This window comes from Mixophyes fleayi, chromosome 1 (assembly GCF_038048845.1).
Source record: "Mixophyes fleayi isolate aMixFle1 chromosome 1, aMixFle1.hap1, whole genome shotgun sequence".
NCBI lineage: Eukaryota > Metazoa > Chordata > Amphibia > Anura > Limnodynastidae > Mixophyes > Mixophyes fleayi.
In genome coordinates, this window is record NC_134402.1 from 187,736,440 (window position 1) to 187,750,435 (window position 13,996).

Here is a 13,996-nt window from a genome sequence, read left to right on the forward strand (position 1 = left end):
GGGGGCCCTGGTGAATACCAGAGGCACATTAGATTCTGCACCTTCCTCCAAGTTGTGCCAATGCTAGTAGGTGCGCAACATATAGTTGTGACACGTACGTGTGACCACATATTTTGTTTTTCACTGGGTTCACCATCTCCAACTGAGTTATAGGAGTGCTCTGGGTGATGGCGATCTCCTCATCATCTTCATCTTCCAAATCTTTGTCTACAGGGGCCATGACACACCCATTTGTTTTCTCAGGTCTCTTAGCTGTTCTTTAAACTGGACATCCTGCCTCCTCTGTATTATTCTTCATAAGTGCATTGCATTTCTCGTGTACAAGCTCTCTTAAATCCGGTCCCCTCAAAACTCTCCTAAAACTTTTGGTTTAAATCTCTGTTCAATGCAGCATATTCCAACATGACGGATTCCATGCTGCCCACATGTTCCGCGTCACAGGCTGTCTGAAGCAGATGTAATGCCACTCCAATTGTAATATCCATTCCTGCTTCTACATAAGTTCATCATCATCATCATCACCATTTATTTATATAGCGCCACTGATTCCGCAGCGCTGTACAGAGAACTCATTCACATCAGTCCCTGCCCCCATTGGAGCTTACAGTCTAAATTCCCTAACATACACACACAGACAGACAGACAGAGAGAGAGAGAGAGAGACTAGGGTCAATTTTGATAGCAGCCAATTAATCTACTAGTATGTTTTTGGAGTGTGGGAGGAAACCGTTCTTTAGGGATGAGAGGGAGCTATCCACAGAGGAGAAGATTAAAGATGCAGCACGAGCAGACATGGTTTAATAATGTAGAGTTCATTGACAGCAATGTTGGGCTATTGGTAGCTTGTTTTGTGGGGGCACAAATAAACCAGGCACTTCAGCCACAAAAGTGGCACTTCTTGTCACTGAAGTTAAACTCTACATGTCCTTTTAAATATCTTTTCTGCCACTGCTGTGTGGCAAAGTTTCCTAGATTTGCTATGAACTGCCATGTGTTTGTGTCATTGCTCTGTCGCTTAGCATCCAGCCAGCTCGCTGTAGTCTTAGTTTGAAAGTGTATGAGAATAATATTGTGATCTGTGAGGTGGTCAAAATTACTGGAAATTAGTGTTATTGAGGTTAATAATAATAATAATAGTAATGAAGGAACAAAAAAATTAGCAAAATTATGTGATTTTAGCAATTGTTCTAAAAAATACAGAGCCAAAACCAAAACACAAACTTAATCCAGATCAAAAACCAAAACACGGGGGTCAGTCAACTAAGGTTTGAGATATGCAACTCTATTCATAGCAGTAGCAACAATGACACTGTCAAGCTATGTTAAGGTACTTCACTATGTACAAAAAATATTTTTGAATTCCATAAAAATAAAATAAGCCATATCTATTGGATTAAGTGAAAATTGTAGTTTCATAACAGTATAAATAAATACACAATAAAATGGATTTTCTAAATGATATTTCATCTCTCAACTTAAAAGCTCAACTAGATGCAACTTTGTGATGAAACTGCTCATCAGCTTGACAAGGTGAATTATGTTCCTATAGTCTGTTTTACAAAGAACTGCACAACCTCTGCCAAGTGTGATTAATATTTGGTAAACATATAAGGCCTGAGACATTAAGGAAAGTAAGGCAAAAAAGGAGTACATGTTCTCCAGACCAAACCATGTTACAATGCTGTTTTTTCATCTAGCACACAAATACTTGATAGCTTGATTTTTACACTGAAATTTAAAGCTGATCTAGGACATTATTATTATTATTATTATTACCATTTATTTATATAGCACCACTAATTCCGCAGCGCTGTACATAGAACTCACTCACATCAGTCCCTGCCCCATTGGGGCTTACAGTCTAAATTCCCTAACACACACACAGAGAGACAGACAGGCACACAGATTAGGGTCAATTTGTTAGTGCCCAATTAACCTACCGGTATGTTTTTGGAGTGTGGGAGGAAACCGGAGCACCCGGAGGAAACCCACGCAAACACGGGGAGAACATACAAACTCCACACAGATAAGGCCATGGTCAGGAATTGAACTCATGACCCCAGTGCTGTAAGGCAGAAGTGCTAACCACTTAGCCACCATGCTGCCCCACATGGACATGCCCTACGCCCACTATAAAATCTGTCCCCACATTTTTGTATGCAACATGGTTTTCCCAAGATGCCAAGTTACTCCTTTTTTTATGCTTTGCTCACCTTATTGACTCAGGCCCTTAATGCTGATATTTAATGGTAATTTACAAATAACTGGTTAATTATTTTACCGCTTACATTGTTATGTGCATATTATCTCCAGATGATGTCTAATTTCTATATTTGTATAGTACCATGTACATCTTCCACATACAAATGCTCCAACAGACTCTGCATCAGCAAAACAAATCCAGAGTGTGATGGAATCCCAGACTGCAACAATGGTTCTGATGAACAAAACTGTGGTGAGTAATAGTGGTGTTCTGGATGATAATGAATAACAAGAACAGTTTAATATCCACCCCCATTGTTACCAGATGCAAATATGTAGATATGTAAGATTTATTTGTGCAGAATTAAATCTAAATGTTTTAGTGAGCAAGTAAATACAAAGAAACATAAATAAACCTTATCTATAAATAGGGTATATTTTCAACTAAACACTTTTTTCTCTCTCTCTTTCTTAGATTGTGGGTCAGCCCCCACACTACCTTTTAATAAGATAGTGGGAGGCAGTGGTTCCATGCGAGGTGAATGGCCGTGGCAAGTTAGTCTCTGGCTGCGGAGAAAGGAGCACAAGTGTGGAGCAGTGCTGATCTCGGACCGTTGGCTGCTGTCTGCTGCCCACTGCTTTGACATGTAGCTATTCCAGGGCTTTCCACATTATGTATTGGGTACTATCTCTTAGAAGGGATTTATGAGAGATGAGGATTATTAACTAAAATGAGGGAGTTCCAGAGAAAAGGATAAGCGTAAAATTAATTATTCTCCAGAGTACATTATAACTCTTTGATTTTTGCATTCACAGTTACAGTGATCCCAAGGTGTGGGCAGCGTATCTGGGCACCCCTTTCCTCAATGGAGTGGAGGGAAGGGTAGAGAAGATTTTCCGAATCCACAAACACCCCTTCTACAATGTCTATACACTGGATAATGATGTGGCCCTTCTGGAGCTGCCGTCAACCCTCTCATTTACAAATTTAATTAAGCCTATCTGCCTTCCAGATACCAGTCACAGCTTCTCAGAGGGAACAAAATGCTTCATCACAGGATGGGGCTCCACTAAGGAAGGAGGTAATAAGACAGCAAGAGCACTGTGCTCTAAGCATTATTGTCACGTAAAGTCCAAAACAAGATACCTGCTTAATGCACTTCACAAATACTTGGGGCTTAATTTGCACTGAATACACAGAAACAGTCATTTAAGATTAAAGATAGTATTTTAATGTCCTCCTAGCAAATGTTATACATTTTTGAGTTCCCTTTTTTATCTAAATTCAGCACTGCACATACTGGTATTCACAAAGTAGCATCTAAAATAGTAATGGATATAGGAGTCTGAGCTGTCTCCCACATCAGCAAGTTTCCCCTTGTATCCTTTTAAACCTGCTTTGCACAGCTACATACAGCACAAGAATATTGGAGTGCACTCGTTTTCACACTACCATGTCTCCGAAAGGACGAGTATCTGCCAGTCACTAGTGAAACTGTATGGTTACCACCTATGGTGGCTCAGAGTGAAATATCCATGGCTTTGGAGGAATACATCCCAAGCCAACAAGGTTAGAGAATATGGTGGTGACAAACCAATGGCAAACATAACTTACCAACACTGTCAACCCCAAAGTGGATTATATAGGGGGTATGATCAATGTGATTACTAAAATGAAAGGTCACACGGCTGAAATGGAAAGACACAACCAGGGCCTGGAAGACCAGTGTATCCTGCTTAAATTAGAAGTGACCTTGTTAAAGAGGAATTTGGCAGCCCAGGCAGCTGATTTTGAAAACCTACTCGGGCATCATGAGCCTTAGGCAGAGGGATTAAGGAGCATCTCTGGAACAATTTCTGGAATCGTAGTTGACACAGGTCCTAGACCTAAATCATTTACCTTTTACCATAATAATAGATCATGCTCAGATGCTTGACCATATGTGCTACATATGTCTATTACACATCCACTTCTCTATCACGCTACAACTGGGTACCTTTGTAATGGTGGAAAAGATGTTGTTGCAAGAGTATTGGTTATATCATGATGTTTCAATCACGTCTTTATGTTCATCATAATAGAAAAGGAAATGTTCTTCAAGGAACCCAGAAGTACAACAACAGCTGTATATAATTGATGCCCAATGTACCCAACACTGAATATATGGGAAAGTGACACACCAAAGCTCAAGTCAATTTGCTCTCAGGCTTCTGGATAATTATTCCCTGATGGGAACAAATGCACTTTCGACTTAATCTCCTTTATTTCTAACCTTTCAGACATTGATCCTCATTCTATCTTTTGGGCATAAATCCACACAGGTGCAGGAAGGGTACAGGGATATAGGTGGCATGGTACTGGTTCCCAGCTTGTATTATGTTTTATATCCTTTTTGTATATATACTTTTCTTATTCTATATATTTGCAGACAGATATTTGTTCATACTTATATGTAACGTGTACAGGTGAGAGGGAAAGTTTGTAAAGTTTTTGCAATCATGAATTTGCCCCTTGTAAACCCTCAATGTCTAGCTGGGAACACAGCAGCATAGGGCTGAAACGTTTGTAGATTTCTAAAGGGCCAAAACCAACTGTAGCTATTCCAGAAAGGGTATCTATCCTAATCACACGCAAGTTGAGGGGGCAGATTCATTATTATTAGATGCGCACACACTTCTTATTATCTGTAATGTTTATATCCTCCCACTCTATCATTCACAACTGATGCAAGATTCCATATACACATCTCTCAGACCCATGATATCACTGTAAATTGCCTGGGTGATTGCACTGTGATTCAGGATCAAACTATGGATCGCCTCACAATGGCTACATTTAAAACTAATCCACTACCAATTATTTTAACTAATAATTGCTGGCTATATGGAGGCAGTGTTACCCAGAGGACAAACAATTTGTGCTGCTCTTCTCAGCTACATTTGAAGAGTTTTTTTTTTTGTTTTTATTTAGATGGTGGCTTTACTGATCCAATGGTGTGGGAGGCAGCAAAGCACAGCTAGGGGAACTTATATAGCCACTCTCCCCTTTAGAGATTCTGATCAATGTTGAAATGATATTCACACAGTTGCTGCACATTCATTATGAAAATCTCTTGTTCTACCATATCCCAAAGGAGCTCTAATGGATTGAGATCTGGTCACTGATCTTGCCCACAGAACTGCCACTAGCTAGATGTTTTTCCCACCAATTTCTGTAAATGCTGAAAATCCCAGGAGATACGCCAACCAGTCCATCTGGCACCAACAATTATTCCATGGTTCACAGATCACATTTCTTCCCCATCTCTGCATGCTTTTATGCATTCATTTGGTGCCACAATATTTGGCTGATTAGATATCTACATTAACAGCAGGTATCCCTAGTAAAGTGGTTGCCATTGTGTTACTACAGTGGCTGGACAATGAATTAGGAATGTTTATTGTAACATATTGCCATATTGTGTGAATATTCTCAGAAACCTATCTCATCTCTGGGCGATAAAATGACTGTTAACCAGCTCAATGTACTGTTCCTTTCTCATCATACCTTTAACAATGTACAATCTCCCTGAGGTACAAACCTTACACATACTCAAAAGTTTAAAAATTCCTAATTCAAGGTCAAACCACTGTATGTATACATTTAGGCTGCTCTGAAAATTACACAAATCTTAAAATAACCCCTGCATGCTTGTTTATATTCCAGGTTCAATGTCTAGACAACTACAGAAAGCCTCCGTCACCATCATTGGGGATCAGACGTGTAAAAAATTCTACCCCATTCAAATAAGTCCCAGAATGCTTTGTGCTGGCTTCATGCAAGGGGGAGTTGACAGTTGTTCTGTAAGTATAATTTATGGAACATTAACATTGTGCATTTACTAAAGCTTTACATGCAATGACCACAGCAATCAATTGTTTTGGACAACTCTTTATTTAGTAACATGTAATTATTTTAAGGTATTAAACCTTCTTTGAGTACCTTGCAGCTGGGTTATGACCTAAACATCCTTGCTACACATATATGCTTGCCACTGTTGTTAGCGAAAAAGATACACAAGCAATTAAAATGCTGTTTTTAAAGGATTATTCACTTCTTGGTGGAAGATTTTAAGCCCCATCTCCCTTAATTGTAGGCTGGGGCTCACTCTTTTAGGAAACAAACTCTCAGTATTGCTGAAAACTCTGAACAAGACAACCCCCCATCCCCAAGAAAAAAACCAAAAACAGAATGTTGGCCCCACCCAATGTTGATGCAAATCACCATTGCACTAGCACTTTGAACATGAGCAGTCTATAATGATGTAGTGGGTAAAAGGTAGGGCCAATTGCTACACTTCAGACTACTTCAAATCAGACCCCAACAGTGCAGATGATGGGGTCCCAGAGGAGAGACTCACCTTTCAGGTAAGGAGTGCAGGGGCTACTTTATTTCAAAAATTTCCATCGAAAGATTTGAATTATCTTTAAAGAACAGTGATTGAATGGGCCAACAATTTCCGTTTATACACTCTATAATCAGTAGATCCAAGTCTTCCTTCATTACAATTTAGAAGTGTTTCAGCAATTAAGTGCTGGGCTTAAAATTTGCCATTTTAATATATTGTGACATTTTAAAACTTCACCAACACCTACTGTAAAATGTGGCTAATGTGCCAGAGCCCTCAGGGGCTGCTTCATGATAGGAAATCATGGAATCAGGGTAATGCAGCTTGCCACTTTATAATGTCTGTTGGGGATCTCTTGATTGTGGCTTGTGATTGGTCCTCACACTCACAGCCCCTTGGTATTCAGCAGGGGCTGAGAAATGGAGGATAACATTAATAACATTTTACAGTTAAGTGATGGTGTGGCTTTAAATAAACAATGCCGCTTTCTTAATTTTAAAAAACTCTGAAAAATATAATTATCCCACGATTCTGACATACACACTGTCCAGTCGTTTTAAAAAAAATGGTCACAAAATGTACGTATTCTCAATTATAAAAGTATATTAAGTTTCTTTTTTTCATAGGTCAAGACACTCAGTGGTAGATTTCTAGATGCTCTGCACCATTAAATCAAAGTAATATTTACTATGGACCACATGAGTTATTTACAAGAGTAAACAAAGGATCAACATGTGGCTTTATAGAATTTAAAATCTGATATTTTTGTTTTCAGGGTGATGCTGGAGGACCGTTAGCATGTAGAGAACCATCCGGACGATGGTTTCTAGCCGGAATAACCAGCTGGGGTTATGGTTGTGCAAGACCCTACTTCCCAGGAGTTTACACCAGGATAACATCTGTCCGCACCTGGATTGGGCAGACTTTACGGTTATGAGTGTACAGACTCAGGGAGGGGCAGATGCCAAAAGGATAAAACATGGAACTTGCAGGGCAGGGATCCTGGCCTTAGACAGAACATGGGATTAACACAATGGACATTTTACTGCCCAATTTACTCATATGCTTTTGAAGAGGAAAATGTAGACAATGTTCTCTATAAATAAAGGTGACCTGCTATTGTGACAACAAAATATGAAGAATTAGTGTAAGACAAAAGGTATATTATGATTTTGGGTCTACTCCTACAGACATATATTATCAAGTATGCTTATACAAAAGAGTACAGTATTGTTTAATGGGCCAAATGGCCAATTCAATGTGAAATGATTACAATCATATTCTAATGTGATAACAGGGTGTGCTTAAATCAGCAGCATCTTTGATGGATTAAAAAAAAAAAAAAAAAAAAAAAAGGAAATTTTAAGAAGACAAAAACATATCAAACAAAAATGAACGGCGAAGTAAAAAAAAAAAAAAAAAGATCTAATACTGAAACCAAACTAATTTTTTTCTTTAACACAGAATGGAATTGCAAACACAAGACCACAATTTCTGCCTTGTTAGCTGGCATGAGATATGAAAGTCCTTGATGTAATACAGACATCACATAACTAAAACTGTCCACTCTGCCTCCAGGTATTGTGAAAAAGAAACCCAGCATGTTTTGCCAGTCAGCACATAGTTGGAAGGGCATGCTGGGACCTGTAGTTTCACAACACCTGGAAAGCCACAGGTTGTCCAGATCAAACCCTCTAAAAAAAACAAAAACAGACTAAAAAATCCCACACACAATTAAGTGTGCATGTGGCCTGCACATAGATGGGGCCATTTTGTTGACTGAACCAACAGCCAGTCAATTTGCTAGGAACTGGTGGCATGAAGCACTTTTAGCTGTGTGTAGGTGATACACATTTTTAAAGACTGGGGAAAAAAACAGATACAAGTAAAGAACTGTATAAATGAGCACATGTAGGAAAATAAAAATAAAATAAATAGAAATTTAAAAAAAAAAAGTCTTTCAATTGCTACAATTTCAATCAACTATTTCACTAAGCCTGTGTCCATAATGCCATAATGAACAAATAAGACTAAAAAAAACACAAAAACAAAATGAGTGATTTATTTATAGCTTAAACAAAATATGGAAAGTTTAGAGATTATATTCTGACAATCTGTAATTGGCTTCCAGTCAGTGTGTACAAGGTCTGTGAAAAAAGTGTTTGTTTTTTTTAAAAAAAAAATAAACCAGCAAAATATTACACGGATTAAACAGCAACAGTCCCCACATCATATCTCCTCAGCAGGTGTATAATTAGTATTCTAATGACTTCTCGTACATTGGGTGAATTACAGTGGTTCCTAGCCCTTGTGGTCTGAGATGATCCATTAACCCACAATAAGCCACTCTGTTCCTGAGAAATGTCTGTTTTTCAAATAAACAGAACAATGCTGGCTGCCACAAAGAAGGGAGAAAATTACCACACATTTGTTTGTAGAGCATATATAGGAAGACAAGGTCACGACAAAGGTTACAGATTCTACCCCTGCACAAGGGGTGTTCAGAGGAGGGAAAAATAAATCAAACTGCAACTTAAAATGTAAATTAAGAAACAGGAATTGGTACAGCAGATTTAGGAGCTATACAATTTATCAATGGCATAGCCATTATTTTCCTACATTTAACCAATTCACTGCCAGTAGCCGCTCATCACATAATGTAGAAGGCTGTTCTGCCTTGTAATCCATCCCTGTAATAAGCAATAGCTCCATAGCAGCGCAGGGGTTAACTCCCAGTGGTGGACAAAGTGCAGGGTTCTGTCAAGATGTAGGTGTCCTGGCTCATGTCACATATTAGCACGCTCTCGCTGTAGTCTGGCGTTGTAGGCTTTGGATACGGTACCCCAGGCGTCCATGTACCTGTCCATACACATTGCAATGCATTTCTATGGAGGAAGATGAAGAGCATTAGGCTATAGCCGCTAATTCCCAGAGGTTACGTACACTGACAAGCACTTGAAGCATTAAAATTTCCCACCAAAACACATGAAAATAAATCCTTTAGATTTACGTTTCAGTGCCACCATTTTACTAACACACTATTAAATTAGTAACAAAAAAAACAGAAAACTTCTGTATTTTAAAGTCTTAAGAGAACAGAAACCCATTTTCAGTTATTTGTTCCATGTTTACTACACGTCCAATACATTTATCAGTTCATTAAAAGTAAATGTGAAAAAGTAAAGGGTAGGTTTACATATATGTATTTATTGAGTATGTGAATATATTTTTGGTATGTTAAGCAGGACTCCACTGAATTAAAAACCTAATCGCCTTTTTAACCCCTACAGTGCTAAGGACAAGTGGGGCAACTCCTACACATACATATAAGTCTAAAGTGCCTGCAGGAAAATAATGAAAAGCCAAGGATGGGGTGGAGGCCTATCCCCCCCCCCCCATCATGACACCTAGAATCTTAGGACACCCTCATTTGATAGAGGGGAGTCCCCTCTTTCCAACAGGGTACCCCTTTAATCATCAGTGTCTGGTGATTATTTGTTATTAACAACCCACTACACTACAAATTAAGATGTCCAGGGATGATAGAGAGCACAGATCTTTCATCAAAACAGTAGGTTAAGCTATAGTTATTTACCTATCTGAAGCAATGTTATCACCACTCATAGGGGAAGACTCAATTAGCCGCGAAGTGTCTCCCGAAAGTCTGCGACACTTTGCGGCAGAGATGCTCATTTTTCCTTGCAGGTCTCTACCGTAATTGCCAGCAGTGTGCGTGGCTCGATGCTCAAGCATGCCACACCACCAATTAAAACTCCCCCATAGTGTAACCTGCCTCAAAAACTACGATATCTAATGCACTGAACTCTCACTGTTTGCCCACAAGAGAAATTAAAAAGAGAAAAACAATATATCTGTTTCCAGGCTCTACAGCTGCATCATACCTACCATAAAGTACACATCAGTACCCCTATAGTCAGGAGAACTAAGTGACTTACTTTCAGGGTAACTTCCAAGGGATTCACTTACTGGCTCAGAGCAACGATAGGAAGAACAATGTAATTTTTTTTTCTTTCTGTTTTTTTTATTATAATTTTTTATTTTCGATGGTCAATCAAGAAAATACAAACGTAAAAACAATAATACCATGTAACGAACATGGTAAAGCCAAAACAATAATTACAAAGTATCGAATTCGAGGACAACATTAGGCAAAACATTAAAAATAAAGTGACCAATTTTTATATTTTTAGAGAGCGATATTAAAAGTAGGATACAATAACAAAAGGGATTGTTAGGGTATAACGAGCCAAGTTTCTGTTTTTGTTTGCATAATACTATTAAAATAAGACAATTAAGAGTCCTACTCGCACCCCAAAATTTACTGAGGTATACAAATGTTTGTGAGAAAAATTCTCTGGTCACCAAGGTATGAAATACCCCTGCCATGAAGTGGTTAGATCAGGGTACTTGAAGAGGAATAAACATTTAACAGAAAACAAACTATCTATAGTAAATATTTTGTTCTGCTATAAAAAACAGGGGATATAAAAATACAGAATCACAATACTGTAGTAAAATAAAGTCCAGATTTGCAGCTTTTGAAGAGACCTTGTACTGGAATCTATTTTACATAAGTTTACCATCTAAAGGGGTGAAGGAGCTGATCACGAAATATTTCTTGGAGCATCATGTACAATATCGGGATTCTACAACAGAATCTGCAAACCTTTACATGCAAGTATTAATTTTACACGCTGTCATGTTATAGAACGCTGTCTTGTAGGGTGCACTAGGGGATATATAATATACAATGCAAGTGAAATACCTGTTCTGAATTATCCAAGGATCCACCTGGTTTCCCGATACATTTTCGAAAACATTTATCAGTCATCCGCTGTCAGGGTGAGGGGAGAATGATTAGTAAAATAAGACAAAAATGTAATGCTAATTCATCATCACCATTATTTATTTATATAGCGCCACTAATTACGCAGCGCTGTACAGAGAACTTTCATATCAGTCCCTGCCCCATTGGAGCTTACAGTCTAAAGAGAGAGGAAAATATTTCCAGAATGTTACTCATATCTACACTGAATTAAACTCAAACCATTAAAAGGAAAATCATGTCCTTTATTGCATTTGAGGATCAAAGCCCCATTATAGGGTATTACTATAAAAGCAGATTTTGCATTTTTTCATGCAGACTTGCAGATTTTCATGTTGACTATAACAACCAATCACATTCTAGCTGTCATTTTGCAGAATGCACTAAATAAATGAAAGCTAGAATCTCGTTGGTGCTATGAGCAACATCTCCACTGTTTCAAACCCGCAGTTTAGTAAATCTAGCCCCTTAGTCTTTGACTAAATCAACAAAGACAACAATGGTTATACAACACCTAAAGGTACAAGTCAGTATGTTTTTCTTTGTTGTTGTTTTTATGCACTATTTAATTAGTATTTTTCAATAAAGACTATATAAACAAACAAGTACATCCAACAAGATGAACATGGGGAAAAGAAACCCTAAACAAGGTACATGGTTAATAGTGATAGGCAACCTGATACACTTTCAAAACAGCTTCACATTACTCAAACTCAGTAATATCTTAAAACAATATATTTAATTAAATAAATATTTCTTTAACAACATATAGGCAGGCATTTTAAACAAGTGTTACAAGCTATAACAAACAAATCTGACAATAAAGCAGGAAGGAGTTGGGTCCGCAAGGTGAAAGATCGGAGGGCCGCCTATTACCCATCACTGTTAATGAATGCTTGCTCATATAAAACATCTACCATCAGAATGGAATAGTAAACAACACCAGATTATTTGCGCCCCCTATACCTGGCCCCTGATGCCAGCGTATGTACAAGTTATCGTTAATTGGGAATAATGAATTTAGCGGCATTTATGAAAGGAGGTGTTAGCTATCTCCCCTTCTAAATATAAGTGGATTCTGAGTTATGTACACAATTCCCGATAAGACAAAATAGAGATTTATATCGCAGTTAATTGGTACTTGTGTCCAAAATGTCTCATTGGGACAGGAACACCAGATGTGGGTAGTTGTGCCAAGTATTTTTTTTTATTTTTTTATTACCCAACAGCCACATGGGGATATGTTTATGAAAGACAGACATTTTATACATCGTCCCAACTACCTTCAGATTAACATCCATGTTTGCACAAATTATGCTTGCAATGCCTCTAAGGCAAGGATGAAAATCAAAGGGGAGAGCAGAGTCTGGGAGAATACCATTCCTTATTACCAGAGCTGTCATGAGAAGGTCATTAACAGTCTGATCATCTGTCATAACCAGCACCAATTCAGCAAAGCATACTATGCCCCACTCCCTAACTTTTTAAGGCTGTGTTCCAGCCTTAGGTTCACAGGGAAATGGGGAGATAACAAGTATGTTAGATGGTTTTTACCCTCTTATCACTGCAGTATGCACCTGAACCAAGAACCTGGGAAGAACACTTTCATATGTATTATAAAATGCTATCAGGGTTTGGGCTCTTACATTGCATTAGAATGAGTACTTCTGCTCACTCCTCTATTGCCATACTTTTCTATAAACAATCAGCCAACTACTCTTGAGCACTTAAAGTTTAGTTTGACTTTGGAGGATGCAAGTTGCATAATGAAGTACTACTCAATGAAGCATATATAGTGTACATGATTGTACATCCATGTGATATGAGAAACCACTAGCTGTTAATAGAGAGCTCTAGCCATGAGTTCACAATTGTTATTGCTACACATAGGCTTAGTCAGAGCAAACAATCTTCACTCATCAAAATAATCCATAGTTTGTAACAGAAATCAATTAGTTCATTTACAATAGCTACACAAACCTAAAAACTGATTTTTTTTGTGTGTTCTCTAATTTGAGGTGTTTGGCACAGTCAGTGTAATGTCTCCTAATTGTGCATTAGCTGGTAATTTAATTTAACAATATAACTTGATGTTGACAAAACAAGAAAGGTATCTACACTATAAAAAAAGGTATTTTAGTTCGCTCAAATCTCTGAAATATAGAAACAGTATAGCTTTCATTTATGGGTGAAGACAGACAAGAAAATCTTGACTGACAGTTAATGCTGTAGGTCTGTGGGTAAGACGTGAATGGACACATGGCACATTGTAGTGTGAATGAAGGGCCAGCACAAGGTCAGGAGAGAGGTGTATGGACGCTGGTCATGTGACAGCTGGAGCGACTCTTCCACTCAGACTACATGTATGTCTTGTCACTCACCTGCAGCAGCTCCTGCGCATTTGCCACCGCGATCTGCACCTTAACTTGCTCCATGATGGCGCCCGTGTCTACCTTGCCGGAGCCCTGGCCCGATGCGGCGGGCGAGAAGTCATAGCCCAATCCGTCCATGTCTCTACTGACCGGCCGCAGCTCAAAGTCACACACGTGCCGATGACTTC

General features: G+C 38.5%; 2 protein-coding genes across 3 annotated transcripts in view; one reads left to right on the forward strand and one right to left on the reverse strand.

Moving 5' to 3' along the window:
• Positions 1 to 7,723, forward strand: part of TMPRSS9 (transmembrane serine protease 9) — a 113,417-nt gene extending 105,694 nt beyond the window's left edge. For both annotated transcript variants that reach the window (XM_075204643.1, XM_075204644.1), the window contains exons 16-20: positions 2,342 to 2,455; positions 2,678 to 2,849; positions 3,019 to 3,284; positions 5,909 to 6,045; positions 7,366 to 7,723. In XM_075204643.1, the coding sequence (XP_075060744.1) occupies positions 2,342 to 2,455; positions 2,678 to 2,849; positions 3,019 to 3,284; positions 5,909 to 6,045; positions 7,366 to 7,527 (851 nt within the window). In that variant the 3' untranslated portion in view covers positions 7,528 to 7,723. The remainder of the gene's footprint in view (positions 1 to 2,341; positions 2,456 to 2,677; positions 2,850 to 3,018; positions 3,285 to 5,908; positions 6,046 to 7,365) is intronic.
• A 911-nt stretch (positions 7,724 to 8,634) lies between these two features.
• On the reverse strand, positions 8,635 to 13,996 carry TIMM13 (translocase of inner mitochondrial membrane 13). Its single transcript, XM_075204647.1, has 3 exons — positions 13,818 to 13,996; positions 11,377 to 11,445; positions 8,635 to 9,475 (listed from the first exon to the last, which is right to left on the reverse strand). The coding sequence occupies exons 1-3, from the start codon at positions 13,944 to 13,946 to the stop codon at positions 9,377 to 9,379; spliced, it is 297 nt and encodes a 98-aa protein (XP_075060748.1). The 5' UTR covers positions 13,947 to 13,996; the 3' UTR covers positions 8,635 to 9,376.